Source organism: Polyodon spathula, chromosome 9 (assembly GCF_017654505.1).
Source record: "Polyodon spathula isolate WHYD16114869_AA chromosome 9, ASM1765450v1, whole genome shotgun sequence".
Taxonomy (NCBI): Eukaryota; Metazoa; Chordata; class Actinopteri; order Acipenseriformes; family Polyodontidae; genus Polyodon; species Polyodon spathula.
In genome coordinates, this window is record NC_054542.1 from 38,934,263 (window position 1) to 38,962,113 (window position 27,851).

Here is a 27,851-nt window from a genome sequence, read left to right on the forward strand (position 1 = left end):
ATTATACAGAGAGAATTACCAGATATTGACTTAGATCAGTTTCTGACTAAATCAATGTAAAGATCTAGCCTGTGACTTCCAATGCAAATCTTCATGTAGAGGGTGTTACTGCTTTCATATGTCAATGTAACTATTAGTGATGGATTGAACCCGATGCAGAACCATGAACTGCGGTCCAGTGTAAAGGTACTAAGAATTTGAGAATCTTTTTACATTTGTGAAATAACTGGCAGACATTTGATCAAAGTGATACAGCAACAGCTAGCTGCTACAGACTGTGTTTTGAATTATTTTCCATTTGCAGACTCCTGATTATATAAAATTGATATTCTGCACACAGTTTCTGAATGCAATTGCTTTTGTGTAATCACCTTAGTTACAGCAGAAATAATAAATGGGGTCCTTTTTGACAAAAAATTCACTCACTTTTTCTCTTTTAGAGAAGCCAGTTTCTCCGAAATCCGCAACCCTCAAAAGCCCTCCTAAAGGCTTTGACACATCTGCAATTAGCAAAACGTATTACAATGTGGTAAGTACATTGTTTAGTAATATATGCTGTGTGGCTGATAAGCCCATTGGCTTCTGTTTAATTGCATGCATATCCAGTTAACTGATTTGTAGTATTTTAATTAAAACGTGTAAATAACAAAGCCTATGTGGTCCTTTTTTATTGAAATTTTTTGGCACGAATGTCATGTGTTCTGTAGTAAGGGATTGCGGTACTGGGGTTGTGGAGCGGTTCTATAGCGTACCGAGTGGGTGCAGAAGATGTTGAAGATCATGTCCAGTATTGCTCCTGCTGCTGGTGGATAAAACTGTTTACTGGATTATTCAGAAGTAATGCCAAATGTGTTACAGCTCACTGAAATCCACAGCCTGGCTATCCTATTATGAGGACAAAAAAAATGTAAAAACAAAGGAAAAAATAAAACATACTAACACGGCAAATTCCATTTTTAAAACAGCAGTTGTATGAATTTGAGGTTGCGCATTCATTGCTGTTGAGTGTAAAGATATCCAATAATAACTAGAAAACTTGTTTTGGGGGGGGGGGACCCCAAAAAACCCCAAAAAACCCACACCTGCCCTTTTGAATGGAGTTCTTTGCTTTGTGTGACCCGCTGATCAATATCCCTATAGTTACAGCAGTCACTTCAGCTCTTTATTTATAGAGTGTGAGCTGGGTCTTGCTCCAGTTAACCATTGCTTGCCATTGTATTTGTAATATTGACAATGAATTGCTTAAATATACAACCACTTTTTGTGACCGTATTCTCCAGAACTGATGACGTCAGCAGGTGCTCACTCCTACTGTAGTTCTGCACTAAAGACCTCCCGCTCTCCACTCTAGCTTCAAGGCAGCATTCGGAAGAGGAAACCTCTTGATGAATATCTGCCATCTTGAACTTGGTTGATTCTGGGCAGCTTTCTGTGGGGAGGATAAAATAAAAATAAAGAACATTTTGCTGGTTGTGCATTAGCCTTTATTCAGCAGTGTGCAGGGTTACGTGGGTATGGCTCAATGTAGGTCATTTTCTGTCTGTTTTGTGGGTGACAGTTATGCCTCAGGCAGTCGGCAGGCTATGTTTGTGTGCCTGTGTATTGTCAAAAACAGTTGAGGCTTTCCACGCCTTCTACGTTCAGTGAGCTTCACATTACTGTTGAGCAGGGATGGTATCAGGCATTCATTAGTTACACGATGGAGCACAAGGACTGTTCAGTAGAAAGGGCCGTGTACATGCATTTGTTAAAGGGCCTTGCTTCATTGTGTGCCGGGAGGAAGGATATTGTGCAACGTTATTGACACCTCATGGGACCCTGCAGCAGTCGGGATGTAGAGAGGAGACTGAGGGGAAGAAGGGTGATTATTGAAGTGTCCGTGCGGAATGCTGCTGTTAATCCTGGTTAAGGAGGTTTGGGCTAGAAGCTGACTAGAAATGAAACCTGGTGACAATACAGTAACTGCATGCATGTTAGAAGGCCCCCCATCGAGCTAGCATTTAGTGTTTAATGGGAAAAAGCAGTGTGAATTTTATCACTTGGTTTCTTGTTAAAATGTAACAATTCAGAGATTTCCTTTTTTGTATATACAGCAAGCGAACTAACCAAAACGTGGTTTTTATTCATTTTGAAAGCAGTCTTTGCTTTAGTGTCTAATGAAAATTACCCAGCAATTCCAGCAACTGACAGTCAACCCTTCTCTTTCATACTAACATGAAAAACAGGAATATTTCCGCCTGAGGCGGTTGAATGGTTTGGAATGCGAGTCGGATGAAGCCTGAAAGTTATTGGCTGCAAATGTTCCCCTCTCTGCTACCGTAGCTTGATCGGGGACAAAGGCATTTGTTGGTATTGGCCCCTTCTGTTTCCAGTAGTAAATGTCGTTAGTATTACCTCCATTTAACACATTTTAGTTTTTTTTACCTTAATGGAGCTGTATTGGATATGGGCCAGTATTTCCTTAAGCTGAACTGTTGGCTACTGTATTAAAGTGTGAAGGAGAGGCAGTGTAACATTTGTGTTTTGCATTGTCATGACTTTTTAAAATAAGGCCTGGTAGTTCTGAAGCTCATCTCGCATGCCATAGGCACTTCATTATATTATCTTTCCTCCCCCTCAGAGCACTCTAAATAACTGTCTGACACTGTCTATCCATCTGTCTCTCTTGCTGCCTCAGTACTCTTAATGCTTTGTTTATACAATGATGGGGTGATTTGTGGCTGAGCTGTTTCAGATTTCTTTTAAAGAAAACATGAGAATATTAGAATAGAGAGGATGTTTTTTTACTCTTAGGGTCTAATTTCAGCTCCCCAACAGATGGGGAACAGAATAAAATGATCTGAACTTTTTTTTTCTTCCCTTGAAATGAATAGGAGCATTCAGGAAGTAACGTGCAGAGGCACGGGAGGGGAAAGAAACCCTGAATTCAGAGTCCATGTGAATGGCTCAGTGTCTGATTTTCACCAACTCCTTTCTCCAGGGGAATCGGTGGAAACGAAGCGATGAAGTGTGCTACAGGAAGTGTTTGTACTGTTTGGCAATGACTGAATTTTATTATTGAAGATGTGTATGTGGTTCACAAAGGGTGCTGCAGAAACTTAACAACATTGCTCCCACAAAGAGGGTACAGTACCGGGTTGGCTTTGAAACACATTGAGTCCTGTTCAGTTGATCTAAACAGAGCTGGATCTAGATACACTCTCTAGATTAAAACTGTGCCTTAGTGTTCCAGGGTTCAGAATATCAAAATCAGCCCGTGATTGGGTGTTTCTCTTACTTTTCTTGCAGAGGGCAGCAGCTTTTCTTCAAGGACTTCTCTGTACTTTGCTTCATTCATTTTTTTTTTTTTTTTCATTTGCCCCAGTCCCTGCCGATGGGGAAACATCCCCATAACATGATGCTGCCACCACCATGCTTCGCAGTAGGGATGGTGTTCTTTGGGTGAGGCGCTGTGCTGGGTTTGCGCCAAACATAACGCTTTGCATTTAGGCCAAAAAATTCCATTTTAGTTTCGTCGGACCACAAAACATTTTGCCGTATGGCTACAGAATCTCCTGACTGTTTTTTTGCATACTTCAAACAGGATTCAAGGTGGGATTTCTTGAGTAGTGGCTTCCTTCTTGCCACCCTACCATACAGGCCAGATTTGTGGAGTGCTTGGGATATTGTTGACAATTGGCTGATTTGTGTGTGTGTGTGTGTAATTATTTTTTTTTATTTCGTAGTCGCCAATTTTTATTTTTTTTTTATTTTTTTTTTTTTTTTTTTCCCAATTTAGAATATCCAATTATGTATATATGTTTTGTTTTCAGGTGTTGCAGAATATTTTAGAAACCGAGTGTGAATATGCTAAGGAACTTCAGAATCTTCTATCAAATTACCTGCGTTCATTGCAAGCCACAGATAAGTAAGTGAGGCCTTCAGTTTTGGTTAGTTCTAGTGTTATTTTGGGGGTTTAAATGTGTTTTTTTTTTTTTTGCAAAAGATCTGCATGTCAAATATAGATGTTAGTCTTTATAAAGTAGGGCTATTTATTTCATGTTCAGTAGTCTTTTCTATAGGCACTAATATGGTTCACCCATTCACTGTGAACTAAACAGAATCTTGCATCCCTTAATACTTTGGGGTAACCCAACATGAATGGTAATGAAAAGTTGTTAAATATTATGCACTTCAATTCTACTCTATCAATATTTATCTAAACACAGTTTCATTTGTTGCTGATATCTTCACTCTTTGCACTTTGTTTGGTAAATGTAGGATAAGTTCTTCTGATATCTCTCATATACTGGGAAACCTGGAAGAAATCAGCACTTTTCAGCAGATGCTTGTCCAGTCCTTAGAGGAATGCACAAAGTAAGTACTCTGTGAATGATTTCCCTGATAACTTCATTACCATGGGCATGTTTGTTTGCAGGAACTGGAAACTGTTTGGTGTTTTAAAATGTCTGCAGTGAATTATGTAATTGTCCCTACATTCTGATCCTATACAGTGAGTGTCGGTAGTCTTTTTCTTTGTTCACTGCATACAAAAAGAAGGTTGATGTTCCTGTTTTCCAGGCTACAGGTCAGGTTGATGCCTTGGCTGACACAACTGAGTTTGCAATTGTGTAGTTGTGGGCTGTGAGTGAATGATAAGATAATGGAAAACATTTAAATCAGTGTTTTTTCCTGTAGAGGTTTGTAAACCAAACAGAACAAACAATGACAGGTATTGAACTATATTACAACTCATACTAACCAATTTCCTTGTGTACAGGGTTAACTGCAGAAAAAAGAACAGATATAACTATTTAATCCCATCGCCCTGTTGAAAATGTGTTGATCAGTTGTGTTTTCTTGCATCTTGAATTATTTGTATGTAAATTTTCTCGCTGGACCATCGTGGGTAAAGTATTATCGAAATACAAATTTTCAGCTAAATAATGAAGCTAAAGTAATTGGCGAAAGTTTCAACTGGTAGCCATGAAATTAAATAGCATTGCATTTATTTGCTTGCTACTTTCAAAATAATATGTCATACATTTTTTATATTTGCATTCTAAGTTCTTTTCAAAACCATTTATTCATAAAATAAATTGTATCTGCTTTAATTTACAGAGCTGCTTTACTGAGTTATTATTTATCTTGACAAGTGCAGTGCCATCTTGTGGTACACTTGAAATATGTCAAGCTCTTTTCATGCTCACAGATTATTTCAATTGCTGTTAAAATATTTTTAGGCTTTTTTTTTGAGTTGGAGATTACATTTCAGAACTGATTGAAAAATAAAGTAATTCTATGAATGTATCTAAAAACAACTACAATATAATCTAAACTATTAACGTTGATTTAGCATTAATGAACTAGAGTAGTGTTCATAGGTGTCGTAGTATCCACTTCCTTGTATACTCTGATTTATCATATTCTTTATATACATAAGGGTGTTTTATGAACATCTTTTCAAGTGTACGATTTGTAACAGAAATGTTACAGTATAGGTTTATGCTGATGGTATTTGCAAAAATGACATGTTGGTTTAGAGTCCTTAGTAGTATTCACCATATTTACTAATATGTATTTATCAGATGTTGTTTAAAATGGGTTTTGTTTGTATGCTTATAGTTAAAGGTAAGTATATCTGTGGCCAGAGCAAGTGCTCCAAGTACATGTTCAGTAGCTGTTACTGAATGTTATGGTATGCAGAAATCGGTTATGTCATATCTTGTTGCGTATTAATATGAACTTGCATTCTGTACATTTTCCTTGAAAATGTAGCAAGCAAGTATAACACTGTTGATACAGTGATGTTGTCCTTCTAGAAACATTTTTAAAAGATGGCTGTTTGCCTAAATGTGAATCACTTTGTTCCAAGGTACCATGCCTTGAACATCAGACCTAACAATGTGGCCATCTCGTTTTGTAGATTTGTGTTGGTTTTAGTACTTGGCTTAATTGGCACTACTTACTTTGCAGAGATTGCGCACACAATCCAAGTCTGTTTGGTTAATTTTTTCATTTTTGTATGCCCAGGTTGCCTGATGCTCAGCAGAGGGTTGGGGGATTCTTCCTGAACCTGATGCCCCAGATAAAAAGCCTTTACATTGCCTATTGTGCTAATCACCCTTCAGCAGTAAATGTCCTTACAGAACACAGGTATGTCACTCGGCACTTATGGCTCATATGTTGTTAATTGTAAAAGGCATTTCAAGTGGAATTACAATGGACACCTATACACTGACTGGATGCACAACTTGCATACACCAGTGACTTTCATGAGACACTGCTCAGTGATGTTTCTTTGCTACTAGACATGGTATAAGCACATAAAATGGTATAGGAGGGATAATTAAGCTTTGGTGTCATGGTGTGTTTCAAGAAACTGGCTTCAGTGTTGTAATGTCTGTTCTCTTTTGAAACTATATGATTAATCTGCTGCACCAGTGTAGAATGTGATGAACTGTGTTCCACTACCATGTGTATGAAAATCAGGCAAAACATATACAGTTACAGACATGTAATCAACACATCAGTTTTGGCAATAGGTTGGAACACCATTGTGATTTTAGGATATGTTGCGGATAGAATGAAGACAAAATGGTTGGTGTATTTTGTGGTTTACAACGCAAGTTTCAGTCTCATCGTGCACTGTGTTCTTTTACTGCAAGGGTACCGGATACTTTTAAGCCCGGAACAGACGGGCGTGACGTGGCACCACTGGACATTTTTACGGTGTGATACCGCTAGTCTGCACCCGGGCACACATGAGCATTATGCACTATGCGACTGACTTTTCTTAGATTATTGTAGAAAAATGGAATGGTACAATACAATAGTTGTCAGTACCACACCGTGGGTTATGTACTCAAGTATAATTTACATATATGGCCAAAAATTTTGCATCACCTAGAATGTTAGGAGGATGGAGACATAATTGTTTATATAATGAATATAACTTTGATATTTTATTTAACATTATGCAATCAAAGAAACTACAAAAGGATATCACAAAAGTCTACAGGGAACTACAATAGTAATACAGTATTCATGTTTGAAATGTCACATTTTTTAATTTTTTGAAAACAACAAAATATGTTAACATAACATTATTTTAGCAGGTTTTATTTGACTATGAAGCAAAAATAGTTGATTCTATAGGGTGTGATGCAGAACATTTGGCCATGGCTGTAATGCCCCCATATACTAAATAAAAACTACTAAATAAAAACACTGGCCTGGTTATCAAAGCTGTTTTTCTGTCATATATGCAGGTGTATGAAATGAGCGATCAGCTTAGCAAAGAAACATACAATATAGTGTATATATTTTTTCTCTCAAAATGATAGAAAAGACTTCACAGCCAGTTATTTAGTAAAAATAGTAGGGAACTACAGAAATGATTTAAAAAAAAAAAAAAAAAAAAAAAAGACAAAGACAAAAGCTTTAACAGTATCAGATTGACTACAGGAAGGATGCTTCTTAGGGGTGATGTATGAAATACTGATCTGCCTGTCCTTGTATGAAATATGGGAGGGTCAGACACTTCAAGGTGCTTGGACACCTCTGTAGGCTACAGTTTCATTAATGATTTTTCCTGTCATGCATGTGTTGACGCCACTTGGCTGTGATTGGTTAATCCACCGACGACACCACGCGGCTCCGCTTGATGTCACAGCGGGACTAGCAGTATCTGTCCAACACCATATTAAAGCAACTGCAGCGATACAGGTGGCAAAATGCCACGCCTGTCTGTTCCGGGCTTTAGACAGTAACCTTGTTATGTAGAATCATCCAACCCCATGTCCTTATTGTGTGTGCCCTCTGCATATGCAGCACTCATACTGTTTATGTAGTTTCTTGTCTGGATGTTTGCTGTATTACAGCTTGTGATGCTTATAAATTTTAAACGGCCTGTTGGATTGATGTAAAGCTGTGAGGCTTCATAATGGTGGAGGAACGAAGGGGAGATTGTTAAAGAAAACCCCACTGTCTGACTATTAATAGAGCTATATGCATAGAAATTTGCGAACACACACTGGTGTGATTTGCAGTGTAATGCATACACCCTTATAGTTAGTTTGTGCACCTGTGGTCCTGGTGCTTAAGACCATTCACAAGCTATTACCATTTCAATCTTTTTCAGTGGATGTGCATATAAGTTCAGTGAACTCTCCAGATCCCTAAAAATAATGCAGGTTGGGAATGATAAAATGGGTATGCTGGACTAATGGACAAGCCCCAGTGAACTATTGCTAATTCAGTAGGTTTTATGAAGTTTGAAATCTTAATACCAGGAATGTATTTGCTATTAAAATTAATCTTTTCTTGTTAGTTAACTGATGACCCCTGTTAAGAAAGATGAGGGGAATAAGTCACTTAAATTTCTCTGTCAACTCAAATTGAATACAAGTGTCGTTTGTCAGGTGGGATTTTTCATCTTAAGAATTTTAGAGCAGTTCATAAAGTGCTATATCTATATATGGGTAATCAGGATATGCAAATTTCAGCATTACAAGAGCCAATCAAATCACGTGAAAGTAGCCAAACAGGGCGAAACATGTATGCAGTTACTGTACTATGACTTTTAAAACTGTGAGTGTAGAAGTCTTTTGGCAACTTTTGTGCAATTTGATTGGCACATATATAATGCTGAAATTTACATATATCGATTACCCATAATTCTATAGTTACTACTTTCTCCCACCGTCCCTCAAAAGCTCCTTGTATTTAGATATACATATAAACTCACTGTATTACAGACAGAAATCAGCACTTTAAATAGGTCAACTCACCTAATAGCTTACTGGTATGTTTTTTACGGCACACAATAAGATAAAGCGCGAGGCAGCTTGCTCGTTATTAATACCTATACCTTCAGCTGATTCTTTCAAATCAGGGATTTGAATGAAGGATATCTTACCTCTTCTACTGATCTTGTATTTGTTTAATACTTGTACAATCATCTTCTAAAAGAAGTAAGATCAAGCTTTCTATTTCTGTGAGCTGTCCTTTGAACTGATTTAGCCAGATTAGCTTTCCCTGTGCTGGACACCATCTCATTCGCATTCAGTAGTAGACATGTGATTTTTTTTTTTTTTATTTATTTTTTTATAACCCAACATTGGATGTTCGTGAAAGAGTTAAATCCAGTTAAACCCAAAGCCCTTAGCCCTGCCTCCCTGCAGCAGACTAACAAAGCCAGCATTGCATGGAGACAACAGTAAGACTTAGGAGCTCAAAGCCAAGAAATTACCCACAAGAAGATCTTGAAGAATTGACGGGTCCTGAAGCTGTGCAGCCCTGTCAGAATGCGGTGTCTGTGCAGAAGTATAAGACCTCTCAGTTCTGAGAGCTCATGCTCTATATACTACAAACAGAGCCCCAGGCAGGACATGTAAGTCATTTCAAATTAGCTCTAGTTTGCATGTGAGGAGTTTGAAAGACTAGCCAGCTGTTGTCATCCTCGTTTGGTATGTGATAGCTTGCTCTTTTCTCAGAATATTGTCATGGCAACATTGTTAAATGATAAAAGATGATGTGAAAGTGTTATTTGTGAAGCAAATGTTGTGGCTTGTGTTCGGCATGATAATGTGTGTCTTTTTTTTTTTTTTTTTTTACAATTACAGTAAAAATTGAAAGAAAAAAGTGAAATCTGAGATTCTGACAGGTGACCATTTAGTTAATTTAACAGCACTTTTATAAAAACAAATACAGCTTTTTAGTAATTTTCAAACTTTAAAATGTAGTTGAGTGATAAAAACAACCCTCTATTCACTACAAAAGTGTCAGTTTAATTGTCAGTTACAGGGCAGCTAAATGATGGTTCTGTTCTCAGTAAATTTCTTCTACAGCAGTAGCTGACTGCCCATTATTGTTTGAGTAAGTACAGTGTAAATGCTGTATTTATGGAGAGCCTTGTTTTTAAGTGGTGTCAGCTGCAGCCTGTATTAATGGATTTTTTTTTTTTTTTTGGCTGCTTTGTTTGTCCTTGAGGTGCACCGGTTTCAAAAGTACCTCACAAAAGGATAATTGAGCCCCCCTTTTGTGCTTTTGTAAATGTGGGGTTTAATGCCAGCTCACGGCTTAGAAAGGATAGGCCCTAAAGTCGCTCTTTTTTTTTTTTTTTTTTTTAACCCATTTCTAGGGCCAGATATGAAGTAAAATATAGATTGTTGCTAGGCCGCTATCCAGCCATACTTGCTGAAGCTGGAGGTGCTTTTAACTTTATTTTAGAATTTAAAGTGATTTTGAGAGTCACTCTGTGAGTTTAGGTCCAAGGGTTAATGGCCTGCAAACCATTTTTAACATCCTTTGTTTACCAAAGACTTAATGAGAGAAGCTGTAAAAAAATAAAAATAAAAAAAGCCACAATTTGCAGTGTGAACAGCAAACGCCTCCCACTTGGTGCAAGTGAAGCAATTTGCTGCACCCTCAGTGTTAATAAGCAGGAAGACTATTGGTTTTGAAAGCTCTTCCAGAACCAGCAGGGCTCAATCGTATGGTTCGCTCACATTCATCCTTTAAAGGCCATCTTATAATTCGTCAAGACTGAGAATGTGGTAGCACTTTTAAGTCAATGGCTGAGGATATGTGTTTGTTAAACCACATCTTTTTCTGAGACTGTTAGAACATAAGAACATAAAGTTTACAAACGAGAGGAGGCCATTCGGCCCATCTTGCTCGTTCGGTTGTTAGTAGCTTATTGATCCCAGAATCTCATCAAGCAACTTCTTGAAGGATCCCAGGGTGTCAGCTTCAACAACATTACTGGGGAGTTGATTCCAGACCCTCACAATTCTCTGTGTAAAAAAGTGCCTCCTATTTTCTGTTCAGCAATGTCGGTATCTTTTCGCTGGATTAAATTTATTATTTTTTTAAATCTTTTGAACGGTTCTTTATTTGAAACCTGATTAATCAAAACATATACGTATTACCAAATGTAATTTGATTTCACCCTTATCCATGCACTGTGCAGTGCAGTACATAGAGTCATTGATTAAAAACTCAGTGTTTGTCTAAGATTTGACACATTTTATTTTTAGTACTTTTAATTACCATTTTAATTGCCATTGAAATTTGGGTATTAATTGTCTGCTGCATCTCAACAGGGATTTGCATCCACTGGGTGCTTAACTGCATTGAGAAAGTGAAAAACTAGAAAGTAGGTGCTTGAGGTGGGTGGGGAATATTAGTATGATCATTTTAAACTGACAGTGATTTTCTGCTGGCTTGAGCAAAATTCTAAATCATCCAGTGAAAGGACAGTTGATTAGTTTTAATTTCAAATTTGAGATGCCAAGGTCACTTCTGATATGGTTGCCTGCATACATGTGACTACTGACTTCTTATGTGTGTGACTACTGACAACCAGAACTCATGATGTGCTGAAAATCCCTAAATAAAGCATGAGCTAACATTCGACAGCGCGAGGAAGCTTTCAGACATTATCGGTTCCTCTATTTCTTTTGTACTTGTATTTTTTTTTTTTAATGAGAGTTTGGCTGGAAGTACAAATCCTGGAGCCAGTTTCTTAAAACAGAGACACTGACCATATTGTTGTTTTCTATTAAAACTCTGACATGTCCTGTTTCACACAGAACTGAGAAAAAAAGTGTTTTAAACACTTTTCATATTTGATCATCATGAGCCACACTGTACTTGCGGGTGTCAGTCTAGTACAAAACATGTAATTCCTTTTGTGGCTGTCGTGCTCCTTGAATGAGAGCAGGGTCTGAGTGTGCCTTTTCTCATGTTTGGTAGGAGTCAAGGATCTTCAAAATGGTTTTCCTATTTGAGGGCCTATGTAAATTCTCCCTAGTTTGTGTTGGTAGCTCATCTTGTTAGGCAATTGGAAGCCTTACCAAACATATCACACTGTTTCCATTCTATCTATTTCAGCATTAAGCTGGTGAAGTGCAACGACTGTGCTCCATGCAATTGTAATAATAGTAGTATAGTTAGCATGTTGTGTTGTCCTCCTTTATGTTCTCTTTAGAACAATGATTCTGTTTTGATTCAATCAGTGAAGAGCTTGGTGAGTTCATGGAAATGAAAGGAGCCAGCAGTCCAGGGATCCTCATGCTAACCACAGGCCTCAGCAAACCCTTCATGAGACTGGACAAGTACCCAACCCTGCTTAAAGAGCTTGAGCGACACATGGAGGTACAAATCTTTATTCCACTCTTTAACAATGTCCTACTTGGAGTGGTATAATGGTAAAAGTATCAAAACCTACTCATTTATTTATTTTCAATGTGTCTATTACTATTTGTAGCCATATATTCAGTAAGCTTTACCCAGACATAAAAGTACTTATGCAGTCACTGTGCTGGCATTTTCAGACACCAGCCTGACATCGTCCTAAAAAAAAAAACAATAAAAAAATCTAAAAATATTTAACGAACGTTAAGAATAGTAGTCCTTCTTTTTTTTGGGGGGGGGGAGCCTCGCACCATAAATAATTTGTCATGGCTCATAAGAGACAAGTTCACTTTTTCTTAATTGTTCTTAAATATTTAAGAGCTTTCAGCTAATATAGGGAACGCATGTATTGCATTATAAAATATGCTGATTCATGCACAATGTAATGAATCCTTTTAATGGCTGTCAGAGGCACCTGTTTCATCGAGGCAAGACTAGAGCAACTCCCTATCAGCTAGTGAGAACTGCCACTGCTCAATTGTAATTTTAAGGCTGCTGACTTCCCTTCCCTTACAGTATGAGCCTTTACAGTTAACGGGGCAAACTGCTGTCAACATCCATGATAAAGAGGACCCTCGAGCCAGAGAACTTGAGAGCTAGAAACTGTCTGCCTTTTCTATAATGAGGTTGATGATCTGGTGTCGCATTTTCTAAGATATTGCTGATCTCCCTGCTGGCAAAACCTGAGCCTTTTCCCTCTGTCATATCTGGTGCTGATTTGAAAACCCTCTGTAACAGGGTACCTGAATCATCAATAAAGCTGTCAGCATTGGGATGAATATAATCTCTGACTGATTGAGACTTTACCGGTGAATCATTATGGTTCAATTCAGGCTATTTTGAAAGTGTTGATTTTTTTTTTTTTTTTCTTTTTAACCCAAAGTCCCGAATGAATATGCAGAGACACAAAAAGATTTGTATATATTTTTTGCTGCAACGTACGACTTTACATGACCTGTGATGCTGCACAAAGGTTTCTGGATTATGCAAAATTCACATTCAAATCCACTGCGTAACACTGATAACAGTATGTGCATTCTTCTCTTTTTCTAGGATTATCACCCTGATCGACCAGACATTCAGAAATCCATGACAACCTTTAAAAGTCTTTCTGTAAGTCCATGTCCTGTTCTATAAAAGCCTGAGCAGTTTACACTGCACACTCTCTATCGCAGAGACCATTATACTGGAAAAGACAACACAAAATAATAATGTGTAGGCTGTATATGTGTGCCTGCTAAGCCCACTGCTAAAATTCGAATCTGTTACAAATACAGAATGTGAATGTATTTAGTAGGTGCAAAGGCATCTAGCCGCACACCATCTTTGTAAATCGTCAACTACCTCCAGAACTGTGTATCTTTTTTTCTTTCAATGCTTCAGTTAATTGTATGCCTGATCTGTGCTATTCCTAATGCAAAGCATGGAGGTAAAACAAACAATAGGGTTATTATATTAAAGACCACAGTGAGAATGGGACGTGGTCCTAGTTTTTGTTTGAAAGTGTCATGATTAATTAATGATGAGCAAATTATTCAGTTGTTAGTGGTGTGGTTGGAATTCATTCTATTCCTTTTTTCTCTTTTTTTTTCTTTTGTCTAATTTGCTTTATTTCTAGTGTTTCTATTTTGGAATTTGTTATGTTGATTTTGTGAAGCAGGTGGGTTCTTCCCTGCAAATTCACAACACAATATCCATGCTGAGCGACAACAGCTACAGTAAGAACATAATTGAGACATGTTCAATACCAGGCCTCCACAGTTGAAAAGTCAGAGCATGAACTAATTGGGCCACCCTGAACTGCTCTCTGATATGGTGTTTGAGATCTGCTATGTGATCTTCCTTTTAAAATGGGCCGCTCTGTACCTTCTCTGTACAGCGTGTCATTCCAGGGCTGGTTTGTAAGCTGTTTATGCTAACTGGGTTTTTGACGTGCAGCTGCACAAAGCTTCTCTCATGTTTTATTTAACTTCAACCAAAGTATTTTGGCAGAGATGGCATGTTTTTCGGTATTGTGGTTGAGGTGCCTGCCATGTACTGGATTTCCTTGATTTTCAGCTCTTTCTTCGTCCCACATGTGCTATGTTTAGTAGCGACAGATTTGAATACGTTGGAGGCACTTTAGTTTTTTTTTTTTTGTTTTTGTTTTTTTTTTTTTTACAGCAGAACAATCTGTGGGACCCTGTTTATCAATCTCTGTGACCTGTGGTGGTGATAGACCTTGAGTCTTGTTTAGTCCTGCCAAATGTCATTACTCAGTGGTTTATTTCATTGGCAGGTGATAAAATGTTGATTTTTGAGTAAATGTTTTAAACCTGGGTTGGCAACATTTAAAGCTCTCATTTCATAGCCCATCTCAAGTTTTGAATCCAAACAAGCACTGGTAGATAAAGTTCTGTAAGTTGGTGAAAAGAAGACGGTCTGTTCAAACAGACCTGTTGAGAAGTGACAAAGTATATCTTGTAGATGACAAATCAAGGCATTTCACTAAATATATTGGGGATCTCTATCCATCCATCGATCCATCACGTCATTTAATATCAGTTAGAGGTCAACATAAACGTGGTGGTAAAAGAACATGGATATTAACAATATCCAGATTAAACGAACGGTATCCAAATTAAAACAGCCATTCTGTGTTGACCAATGAGTTGTAATGCTCCTGGTTTAAATGAAATATGTCTGAATGAAATTATTAATTTTGACAGGCGCAATGTCAAGAGGTACGGAAGAGGAAGGAGCTGGAGCTGCAGATCCTGTCTGAGGCAATTCGCTGCTGGGAGGGAGAAGGCATCAAGACACTGGGCAGTGTCCTCTACATGTCACAAGTGATAATACAGTGTGCAGGGAGTGAGGTGAAACACCAGGGACAATGTGTTGTATGTCTGGAGAAATGACAAGATAATTAATTATATACTGTACTGGTAACTGACTATTTTGATGACACAAATTGAGTTATAACTAGTGCAAATTTCATAAAAGCAATTATCTTGACCAGAACTCAGGCAGAGACAGCATAGTAGCAGTGGCACATAACAAAGTCGCAAGGAAATATATATAATATAATTCCAGCAAGTTGGGCACTGTGTTTAAGCGAGACATTTCAGAATGACGTGCTTGCCTTTTTTCTATCCCATAAGATTCTGACTCCCTCTAAAGCAGCAAAACACTTTTTTGACCTAGATGGCATTCCATAGAGATCACTATGCATGCGCGCACATAATCTGGTTTGTTTACTTTTTTGCTGTCTACAACTTTTACATAGAGGCTGCTGTGTATGTTGTGTTGTGTTTTATATATATCCGTATCAATGTCAGCACTAGTTAACAATGATACAACTTAATTATTCTTGCGCACTGAAGTGAGTCATTTACACGTTTTCAGAATTGTAATTTTCTGTTACAAACCCGTGTGTCTCAATATCTTTTCAGGAAAAGAATGAGAGGTACATGCTCCTGTTCCCCCATGTATTGCTGATGTTGTCAGCCAGTCCCAGGATGAGTGGCTTCATTTACCAGGCAAGACATTTCTGTTGGTTCATTTCTGAGACGTCAGGGGGCAATGCTGAGTAAGATGTGTAATGTTTCATCACTATGGTTTAAATAGGCCTGACATTTTTCTTTTTAGGGTAAACTGCCATTAACTGGAATGACAATCTTGAAACTAGAAGATAGTGAAACCAACAAAAATTCTTTTGAAATTTCAGGTAAGGTTAGAGTTTGTAACTCTTCATATTTACAATACATTTTATTTGGGGGGAGCTGTTTTTTTTTTAATGAAATAAAACAATAAAATATATGAAAGTCAACTATTTAAAGTATATATGAAATAATAATCAACCCAAATATGCCATATGCTGCCTATTATATATTTAAACCGTATTCTCTGCTTAAAAAATATATTTTAATTGATGTACGATATAACAGTACACTATTAAATTATAGCAATAATTTGTCTAATACAAAACATATTTTGATAAATATAAATTTATTAATATGTTACCTTTTAATACACATGCCTGTGTTTGCTATAGGAAATATGATAGATCGGATAGTAGTGACCTGCAACAATCAGGAGGATCTGCATGACTGGGTGGATCATCTCCACAGACAGGCTAAATTCGCTAGTATAGGAACCCCTACTATCAAGCCACTGTCTGTACCATGTCACACAGTAAGTACTGCATTAGAGAAATGACTGGCTTTAATATATATGTGTTTAATTTTCTTTTAATGTATTTTTCATTTTCTTAACTGCAGCAGCGTATCCTAATACTGCCTCTCAACTGCTGTAATAATCCAGCTGGTGTTTTCTCCCCTGGAGTGGTTTACTGAACCCCTTATTAATATCACGACATGCAGTAAAAGCAAAAGGAAAACAAATGGCTTTTGAAGGTAGTCTTTAGGAATATGCTTTGTGCCTGAAATCAAGTGATTTCAGAGAAGAAGAAAAAAAAAACGGTGTCATTAAATTGGTGGGTATGATTTTTAAACCCCTATAAAACATGTTGTGTGTGTCATTTGTTTATGGTGGCGACAGTAATGGCCAGGATAATACTTTGTGAACTGGACAGTAGCTGTGTGTGAAAGGTCACTATTTTAAAATAATAAAAAGAAATGCCTTGATATATCACACTGGGTTAAAGACAACCAACACATTCTCTACTTCGTAAATCTGCTGCTTTCTTTCTCGCTGTTTTTAGTTTTCAAAGCAAATCAAAGTTTTCAAATCTTAACATTCCCTTTTTTTCGTATTACTGTTCCAGCTCCCTTTACATCCTGTAACACCGTCCAGCAGGCATTCAGAGAACAGGCCAGCGACAGGGACTCCTGCCTACCACACCCTCCCTCACCCCTCCTCTCACGGGACCCCTCACAGCACCATGATGTGGGGCCCCCTGGAGCCCCCCAAGACTCAGAAACCATGGAGCCTGAGTTGCCTGCGACCTGCACCCCCGTTGCGACCGTCCGCAGCCCTCTGCTATAAGGAGGTAAAACCTAAATTCATTAACCCTGTGCTGCAAGACCCATGAATGGCAGGGAAGGTAATAGTATTAACTTGCACTGAAATATATATGAACAATGTGTATATATATATATATATATATATATATATATATATATAGATATAGATATAGATATATATATATATATATATATAGATATATATATATATAGATAGATATATATATAGATAGATAGATAGATATATAGATATATATATAGATATGAACCTAAACAATGTGTTAGTACCTTAAGCATTAATAAAGCACCATGCGTTATTCATCTATGAATGATTATATTTTCAAGGTATGTAATTTGTTCTTGCCAATTTGGATTTTGGAAGAAAATTAGGCAGGGTGCAAGGGTGAGAATAATAAAGTTTAAAGTGACTGTACAAATGATTGTGTTTTTGTAGAAGTGCAGTTTCTACCACTAATCATTGTTTCCACTCTCCTGCACCCTTGCTTTTTTTTTTTTTTAACCTCTATCCTTCCTACGCTTGTTTTCTTCCTCTCGGCTTAACCTTCTACCAAAAACATGAACATAATTAGGACTGTCAACTGATTCCACTCAGCTGCTAGTTTCCATGGTAATGAAACAAGTGGTATAATACAATGCTCTTCAAGTGCACACATTATGCATGGAATGTATGGGTTGTAGGTAGATAGTCGTGTTACTGTAGAGAATTTAGCACATCTAAAGCTGGAGATATTTGGCAACAGTATGTATTCAATTAAAAAAAAATAATAATAAATTGTAATGTATTGTTGAACTGTAAGTGTACAGCATCATTATTCTGTGATTTTGTTATTGAACCATGGATTTGTATACAAATTATTTTGGGTGTTCTTTATTGCTTTTTAATTAGATGCACCAAAGGTTTGAGTAGTGGGCTGTTGTGCTCGGTAATACTGGTGGATAGCATTGAGCAGTTTTAAGCTGAACATTTTGTACATCTACAATTTTACTTGTTAATTTTTCGGGGATCAGCATTAAAACATATGTAAGTGCACAGATCTCTCCCTGTTCTGAGGATGAATCTTATCCAAGAAAAAAACTGAGCCCAATAAAACACAGTTTTAAAATGTGTTCTTTTTTCTTTCTTCTTCTTTTAAAGGATCTTAGTAAAAGTCCTAAAACTATGAAGAAACTGCTTCCTAAACGCAAACCTGAACGGAAACCATCCGATGAAGAGTTCGCAGTGAGAAAAAGTGAGTCGCATTACTGTTCAGCTACTACGTCTTGCTCAACCTCAGACCTTACTGAATAAATGCGTTTGGATCTGGGGTCTGTTCACCAGCTTTCATAAAAGAAAAAAGAGACGTTTTCAGTTCAAAGACTGGGGTCCTAGATTGATGCTGGGAAGTCCCAGCAATTCTGTTTTTATTTTTTCGGCATTAGCAACTGTTGGTCTTGGTGCTAACAGGTGCACCAGAGCTTACCTCCACAGCTCTGTGAACCCTGGCCCAATTGCCAGTTGACCTGGATTGTGTGGTGGCTGTGCCATGCCGACTCATTTACGATCAACAGACTGGTTTAGCAGGGAGCAAACCCAGCCAGCCATAACATTTCAGAATGCAGCATATTGATTTAAAGATTTATTTTCCTAAAATTTGCCCTGACTGATTTTAAAGTGGGTTTGGAATTTTATTCTTGTGTTTGCTCAACACTTGATCAAAAATTGCCCCATATTTCATCCTGTAAGTAACAGGAGCGTAGTTTTAGAGCTTTTTTATTTTCTTTTTCAGGTACAGCTGCCCTAGAAGAAGATGCTCAGATTCTTAAAGTAATAGAAGCTTACTGTACTAGTGCCAAGACACGTCAGACGCTAAATTCAAGTAAGTCATTAAAACCATCACTTTCCACAGAGTATGGAAAATGGCCCTCATGACGTTACTTGCAGTGAACAAAGAGACACGTTTGTTCTTGCCAAGGAAACTTTACCGTTCTTCCCAACGCACATTCTCACTTGTTCGTAATAATGTCTGTTTCTATGAACAACTATAAACATGACATATACCAGGCCTTGGATTTCAAGATTATTTAATACAAAAATTATTTGTAGAAAACACACTCTGATTTAATAAAATATATGTATTAGTTTCATACTCTTTGAACAAACAGCATGCTCAAAGATGTTTTCATTAGTTTGGTTCCAGTAAACTATATTTTATTTCAGAGGGGCAGGCATGCAAGCTGTCGAGTAGGAACTGACTTTTCTAATTTTAAACAACTTTATAGTTCTGTTAACATTTAATACACTTGACTGCCCAAGGTGAATCCCTTACAGGGTCAAAAGGGGATGAGATATCAGCAGAGGCAGGTAATAGTTTTACTTAAACCAAAGTCCTAGCAGTGATATTGAATTTTGTTTCTGTATATTCCTAACAAGAAGGAAATTGACAGGGATGTAAGTGAACATTTTGGTGTTTTTACCTTTGATTCCCAGCGGCATTCCTCAACAACAGAAATTGTATTTTTAAATGAACAAATGCATTTTTGTTCACGTTGCAAAAAAAAAAAAAATCAATTTATATACTGTATTCCTTTTGAATTTAAGACGCAGTCCAACTTTACCACCCTCAATTTGAGGAAAAAATAAAACTTCTAATAACTCTGCATTTACACAAATTCATTCACAACCTCAATTATGCTTAAAAACAGTGTTGTTGTAGATTAACCACGGAGCTTGTTTATTGTGCTGCGCAGTGTATAATACGTAAGATGGCGTCTCTGTCGTACACATTGTGGCAGTCCTAAGGGCTTTTAAAAGCACAGGGTGTGGGCATAGTTGGCCGTCATCTGTTGGATAACACGAGAGACCACTGACTTTAAAACAAGAACCAAGAACGTACTAAAGTTACCTATCTGGAGTCTGAACAACTGAAAAAAAGAGGAGCAGCACATCAATGTAAATAAAACGACCTGCGTGTAAGTGATGCTCTCCGTTTGTTTCATGTAGCAGCTGCTGCAAATTGACATTTTGTTTAGTTTATTTAAGAACTCTGTGGAGCTAGCTTGTTTGTGCCTGGTGATTTTTGAGAATTATATCGTTTGGATATTATTTGACGTAAATGGAAATTTAAAGAATCGAGGCGCTATGATGACCTATGTTTAACTATCAATAGAGGGAGTTATCATATAGGGTTTCTCATCACCACCGGTTTTCACTAAACTGGAACAGGTATGTTTTTTTTTGTGTGTGTTTTTCTGTGTGTGCACACAGGGCTGGCATGGTCATCATTCAGTGTTGGGATTAGGAACTGTTAATTGTTACAACATACCACCACAGACTGGCATCCCAGTAACCCAGCAACCACAACAGCATTGAAGTACTGTGGTATTGATTGGCATTTCTGATCTGTCCAAGCTGGTAATGTTTGTTAGAAATGCTAAAATTGTAAACATTTTTCTTGGACTTCCTAAGGAAGCTTGGCTTGTTTTTTTTTAATCAGAAGTAAAAGTCACGTTGCTGCTTGTGTATTCAGGCAGGCGCCTTTGTCTTTTCTCAGCAGCCAGTCGTGTTGCTGTTTGTACTCGGATAGTCATGTCTTTTGTTTTGCCGATTTTTAAAACATTTTTTTTTTATACACGCATCACTATACTCGAATTTAAGATGCAGGGTATGTTTGAGAAGCAAAAATTGTTAAAAAAACATGTCTTAAATTCGAAGGAATATGGTATATCAGCTTTATATCAATATTTGGAGAATTTAGACAATCCAGTGTTGCTCATACACATAGCTGTAAAAAAAAAAAAAAAAAAAAAAAAAAAAAAGTTTAAAAAACTATAACCATTTCATTCTTCGCAATCTACCATCTGATGATTTTTATCTGAGCTTTTTAATAATTTGGGAATCCAAAGGCTTAAATCACCCTGTCTTAGTGCTTTTTATTAATTACCCCGAGTTTCTGTATGGTCAGTGTAACGCCACGCTTGGTAGTTTCTGAAAATACCCTTTCTCTGTCTTTGAAGTCATACTTCTACCACATTTTTGTATATCTCAATACTAACCCTGAACTTTGACATTAACATTTGCCACGTTTTGAGTTGCAGCATCATAGCTTGACTGTCCACGAATGGATTACTTAATTTTTTTATTTATTTATTTTTTTTTTGTTAAACAAAATTAGCAAAAAGGAAAAAGGCCCAGTCAATCTATGATCCATCTTGAGGGTTTTAGAATGTAGAGATCTGCCTTAACATTTGACAGACTTTTTAACAATGTTTTCTCTCTTCCTTCTCTTCCCTTCACCTTTTGCGTTTTTGTTCTTTTTTTTTTTTTTGTTTTGGGTTTGTTGCTTTCACTCTCCCATTCTCCCTTTGTGATTTTCCTCCCTGCCCTCCCATCTGTATTATTTCATGTCACCCACACACCCTTAGCATGGCAAGGCACTGACCTGATGCATAATCACGTCCTGACTGATGACGACCAATCAAGCCTAGAATCGCTGGGTCGTCGCAGTAGTCTTTCCCGCTTGGAACCTTCCGACCTCTCTGAAGACTCTGATTATGACAGTATATGGACAGCCCATAGTTACAGAATGGGGTCTACATCTCGTAAGAGCTGTTGCTCATATATCTCTCATCAGAACTGAGGCACTCCTAAGCTTTTCTTAACATCTGCTTGTTGCATTGATTGTTACTGTTTCTGTGCTGTTTTTTCTGCAGTTTGGTGTTTCTTCTCTACTGTGGTTTCCCAAAGTAACTTGGAAGGGAGGGGGTTAAAGGGGAACTTGTAGATTTTATATATTATATACATATAAAATCTATTTATATATATTATATAAGGGGAAATATATATATATATATATATATATATATATATATATATATATATATATATATATATATATATATATATATATATATATATATAATATATATATAATAAAAAAAAAAAACATTTAAGTTAGTGTTGCATTCATTTGTTAAATGACATGTACTGATGGTTCTTGCTTTGATTCCCTGAATGATGATTTTGTAGATTTCAAGTTCTGTGAATCAGATGTTCCTTATTTACCACGATGCACATTCATAGTGTTTGCCCTGATGTATTTATTTCCAAGATCCCCACTGGAAGGAACAGAGTTGGAAAACCTTTAAAATGATCAGATATTGTACTTTGCAACTGCAGTATTGAGATTCCCTCATTGCAGATGGGTTGGGGAGGGAATCTTTTTTTTGTTTTTGTAATTGTATACCATTTACAATTCTTTGAGAACAGAAGTGGGCATCATGTCAGTGTGGTGTTTTAGTAAATGACCAATAGATATGTTTGCATTATAGAACATAGTTAAGAAGATTTCACCTGTAAATACCTAGAGTCTTCTGTTCTGAAACAGGGCTGTAAATACAAGCACTGTAACAATGTAATACAATATGAGAGAGAAAGTTTATAGAACCTACTGTTTTTGTAAATGATCTCAATTGAGCAGTGTTGACTGGTGGACTTCAAACGAATAACGTAAGTTTTGTGTTGCATAACCTGTTCATGCAACTGTCTGTCTGTTTTTAGCATTATCCAAGGCTTGTGTCTGGCTTTTTGTTTTTAATTCCAGCTTTCATGCACAGCTTGGTAAGTTTTGTTCATGGTTAGTTTCAGTGAGGCATTGGTTTTACTACTGGAGTTAGTCTGGAAACCACAGAGTCTGTAAATGTTCTGTACTGTGAAATTTAACTATGCCTTATACTTTAGGCTCAACAAGATAGTTTTACTGTTTTGTGTGTATTAGGGTTATTTATTTAATTATTTATACAAAACATAGTGAGTAAACAAACCCCTTGTGCTCCTGCTTATGTGGACTGAGACACAATGCAGCTGTAGTCATTGTTTTCCCTGGAAAAGATGCTTGTAAAATAATATTGAATTCTACGTATATGCTGGCAACAAGCCCAAAGGTTGAATCCTGAGAAATTCTGGGATTTTTCTATATATTTGCATTTATTTATGTAATTATTTAATTGTGTGTTTTTATGATGGATCTGGTCACATTGAGGTTTGCTGGCCCAACACTTGAAAACCTGCTCTATTGGTGATCTCCCTTCTGTGTATTTGTGTTGTGTTTAGTGAAGTCAGTCAGGAGGGCAGGCGGGCAGTGGCCCCCCACATGTGTCTAATCAGCAGTGCATGATTTAACACACTGTTACCTGCCTGTTAGAGCAAGTTTAAACAGCCTTTTTTTTAATTGGTTTAATTGGAATGTATTTGGAAACAATGACTAATTGCTTATGCATTGGGGTACTTTAGAACTGAACTGTCTGAAGTATTGTAAGAGTAGTTGGAACTTCCACTGTTTTACTGTATATGAGAGGTAAAAAAAAAAAAAAAAAAACCTACATTTTATTTATTTACATATTTATTTTATTTAGTTATATTTGTTTCTTTTTGTTTTTTTAAACTTGCAAATGATTACCTATACTAAATCAGATGGTACTGCTGGGTGATATATTCAAGATATATTGAAAGTGGTATGCATATGAGCAATTATGAATGCTTATGCAAAATAAATGCACATGGCCAGGATATTATTAACTTAAATAAAAAAAAAAAAAAAAAAAAAAAAAACACCTTTTGTGCTTAAATATGCAGGAAAAAACACTGGAAATCAGTGTTTTGTTGGGCCAAATTTAAACTAATTTGGAAATTAGTAAGTTGGTGTAATCATTTTGGCCATATTTATGTAGAATGTTTTGTCTAGTGCATAATTTTGCCAAACGTGGTGTGGTGTGGTGTATTGCAGCTGAGAACAAAATAGACGTAATATTGGGACATTTTATCTGTGAATTATATCAAATGGCTAAAGAGCCAACTTAAATAGGTAATTGCCTTTTTTAAAAATCTTAACTATGTATATTTGAATGTTGCATATTTATTGTACAGTGTGTGTATTGTCAGTGTTTTGCAGATGGCAATGACGTGTTTTGAGTCATCTGCATTGTAATATACCATTTTAAATAAATTTTGCATTTGTTAGATTTTGTTTTTTTTTCTATGGTTGATAAAGATGTATAATTACAGCAATATATACTAAAGAACACTATTTTTTAATGCTAATATTAAATGTTAGAAACATTGATTTATTTCAGAGTCTCACTGGTTAAGATTAATAATACATTGATGTTTAGTTAACTGAATCACAAAGACCATGGATTAGTTAAGTAATTGCATTTCTCAGACATAGGAAATGACAAAATGTCATGCATCGTATATTAAGGAGCCAGCACTAATGATTTTGCAATAATCTGACAAATTTTTTTGTTCTTTTGAGATTTTTGCCGGAAGGTGCTTAAAGTGTAATTTTGTTACCAAATCTTGGATATTTTTTTTTTTAAATCACATACTCCTTGTACTACCTGTAAGGAAAGCAGACCTATATATATGAAAGATCCTAAACTATTCATTTTGAATGGGATAAGATAATTTCCTTCTGCATAAGTGTTCTACATGTAGTAGAATTGTGTGGATTTAAATTGGATAAAGGTCTACACACACATCCTAAGGAATGATTTGAAGTGGTTGGTATACTATGATGGTACATAACCCAAACCCAACCTGGTTCAGGTCCAGCCCAGGTCAGTAAAAAAAACAAACAAAAAAAACCCATTTCAATATGTTTTTGTGGATCTTGGCACAGTACCTAGTAGATGAGTCACAACATCATGGAAATCTACCTTGAACCTTTTGTTGGCAGTTGGGGATTGATGTGGTCTGGACAGCTGCTCCCCTTATTGGCAATTCATCCATTCTTGGCAGGGGAGAGTCACAGTGCTGGAGAAGCATGAGAAGTGACTGGCTGTGCTGAACTTGTTCTGTGTTCATTCAAAAAATTATGAAAAATAATATAGCTGTAAACATTGATTTGTACTATATGTTCACTGCCCTTTTTTTTAATTTTGCTTTTAGTACTTTCTTGGGAAAACTGGAAGATCAATGCATGTTAAGAATGAAAATCAAAAATGCTTGTGAACTAGTAAGGGTGCTTGGAGCATAACTGTCTAGAGTATTGTTTCTTTGCTGAAAGAAGCACAAGGTTACTTGAAACGCTACACTGAAACCGAACTGCTGACTCTTGTTTTAAAACAGGTTATAGGAAAGAATCGGGCCCTCACATGCTGTTTCCCGAAGAGGAGAAGATTATCATTGAAGAAACCAAAAGCAATGGTCAGACTGTAACAGAGGAGAAGTAAGAGCAGATTATTTATATCATTATGCAGGGTTTTTTGGGAGATTTGCAGAAAACTGAAAAAAAACTAAACAAAAAACGGGATTAATCATTTTAAATTAAGAACAAAAAAAAAAAAAAACAACACATAACCAAGTAGTTTCCTGCCATGTTCATACTGGAGAAAGGAGCTGCAAAACACCTGGATCTGTTGAAAAACAAAGCATCAAAATGACATCAAGGTCTATTGTAAAGACCTTTTAATTGTGGAATGGTCAGGCTTGGAACACTCTTCACTGTACCTTTGTACTGTTTGGTGTTTTAAGAAAGTTGCAGTGCATATTACAAATAGAATAAAACAAAATAAATCTATTATGTGGTTCAACCCATGAAAATGTATTAAAGAAAAAGAAACCACTTTAGGCTCTCAGGGCTCTACCATTTAGTTTTTATACCTGTGTTTATTAATATTAATTGGATCTAAACTTTTCTTTTTAAAGGAGCCTCGTGGACACAGTTTATGCATTAAAGGATGAAGTACAAGAATTAAAACAGGTAGGTACAGTAGAAAAGCACTGTTTGTAAGAGGTCCTCATTGCTGCACTTTTGTTGATGTACAAGTGAGGGTCATTTCAGTGCATTTTAGTGTCTACTGCTGTTTTTCACCCTGAAAGGCATTGCAGATTTTTTGGCATGATTAGAGCCTGGTAGTTACACAATCTTGTTCTGGGGTGCCCAGTAGTAATATACTTTTGGGAATGCTGTTCAAAATCAATGTGAGCGTGCAAGTTTGTTTCTGTAAATCCCTCCCCTATCAAATTGGTTGATGGATCCTGTCACAGTTGGCACCTGGACTGTATTTAAACTTTTTCAACAAGAAGCATGTGTCCTGCACCTAGAAAGTTTTTGTAATCCAAATTGTTTCATTTAACCTTTTAAACGTTTCTACATTCAAAGTTTTCAAATGTGACAGCGTGTTCTTGTTTAATGCAGGATAACAAGAAGATAAAAAGGTCACTGGAAGAGGAACAAAGAGCCCGTAAAGAACTGGAGAAACTTGTTAAGAAAGTATTAAAGAGCATGAATGATCCATCCTGGGATGAAACAAATTTATAACTCATTTACCTGGGTGTGTAATAAACAAAACACACACACACACACACACACACACACACAAACAGCATTGATCATTCATCGGGACACGTAACAGATTTAAGACGGTCAAAACATTGGAATTAAATTAACTTACATCTTTGGGGATCAAGTATCCACCTGTCTTAAGATTGTTATTGACGTGACAATAAGTGAGAATAATACCAAACTCAAAGGTGGTATTAACAATGCTCTCTGTGCCAGGGGACTGCTTGACGTATTCTGGAATCCCCCTGTGATCACAACACTGGCCTTACCTGAGCTTGAGGGAAGAAATGTCTAAAAGTTCCTTGTCAGTCAACAGTTCAGGGCCCTGTTGCAGCTCTGGTGCTGTCAGCCAGTCTGTGAGCAATCTGACATCCTGCACACCCGCAGAAATGACAATTGTCGGTCTTAAATGTGGCACTTAACTTGCCCCATAGAGGACCAAAAACACAGGGTTCGGAAAGTGAAGATAGAAACCCAATTCTGAAGAACAGGCTTCGGAGGGGGCAATGCTTGGTGGAGAAGCTTCCTTTTCTATGCCTAAACTTGAGAGCACTTCATTCTCCACTGGCCAGCACTGTTGTCCTATGCCTTTGGAGCACACACTGTAACACTGATTAAAAGAATGACAAACAGCAATACAACTCACTGAAGATACTGGACAGTTTTCAGGTAAATTGAATACCGATTGTCTTTCAGAACCTTTGTAGATTTTGTTTTGAAATTACCTCATTTTGGTGCATGTGTAGTGTTTATTTTGTGTGTGTGGGGGGGGGGTTAATATTGTTTAATACAAGGTTCTAAAATCTAATTTTTTTGCTAATTTAATACTGTTCTTTGTGACTTCAATAATGTATTTCTAAAGGCTCTTCATGTCATCTTTAACGGTCAGTTTTTATAACAATGTTTTCTTGCCAATTACTGTACGGGAATAAAAGATACTGTACTTTATGAATTTTAGAAATATATCTGGAAAATCATTTTGCTGACACTTTTTTATTTTCTAAATTATGTATTTAAATTAACTTACTGTAATTAAGCATTGAAGCTGAAATTCTGAACAAAGAATGTGCTTTTGGATTCCTTGTGTGATTGTTACCAGAAACCTTATTTGTCTCCGTTCCTTTACTTGTCACCACTGTATTTATTTTGTGTCTCGCTAACATGTTTCTGTTAATTAAACTTGTAAATAGTTGCCTTTTTGTTGGATTGCTTTTTTGATTGATAATCCACCACCAGAACAAGCCATGTGCCAATAATAAAAATAATAATAAAAAAGAAAAGAAAAAAAAAAAAAACTTGTTTTGCTGCTCCCATGCCCAAAGTCCTCTATGCAATAAGATAACTTGTACAAAAGTTATTAGTG

General features: G+C 36.7%; 1 protein-coding gene across 3 annotated transcripts in view; it reads left to right on the top strand.

The window, feature by feature from the left end:
• Positions 1-27,598, top strand: part of LOC121320815 (rho guanine nucleotide exchange factor 7-like) — a 42,202-nt gene extending 14,604 nt beyond the window's left edge. For 2 of the 3 annotated variants that reach the window (XM_041259470.1, XM_041259471.1), the window contains 16 exons: positions 441-529; positions 3,813-3,907; positions 4,261-4,356; positions 6,013-6,135; positions 12,003-12,141; positions 13,234-13,293; positions 14,889-15,035; positions 15,612-15,698; positions 15,808-15,886; positions 16,214-16,353; positions 16,946-17,170; positions 18,301-18,394; positions 18,932-19,021; positions 25,270-25,369; positions 25,849-25,903; positions 26,342-27,598. In XM_041259470.1, coding sequence (XP_041115404.1) covers positions 441-529; positions 3,813-3,907; positions 4,261-4,356; positions 6,013-6,135; positions 12,003-12,141; positions 13,234-13,293; positions 14,889-15,035; positions 15,612-15,698; positions 15,808-15,886; positions 16,214-16,353; positions 16,946-17,170; positions 18,301-18,394; positions 18,932-19,021; positions 25,270-25,369; positions 25,849-25,903; positions 26,342-26,464 — 1,742 coding nt within the window. In that variant the 3' untranslated portion in view covers positions 26,465-27,598. Of the gene's footprint in view, positions 1-440; positions 530-3,812; positions 3,908-4,260; positions 4,357-6,012; positions 6,136-12,002; positions 12,142-13,233; positions 13,294-14,888; positions 15,036-15,611; positions 15,699-15,807; positions 15,887-16,213; positions 16,354-16,945; positions 17,171-18,300; positions 18,395-18,931; positions 19,022-21,566; positions 21,744-25,269; positions 25,370-25,848; positions 25,904-26,341 lie in introns of all 3 variants that reach the window. The other variant, XM_041259472.1, reaches the window with a different exon arrangement.
• Positions 27,599-27,851: the final 253 nt, after the last annotated feature.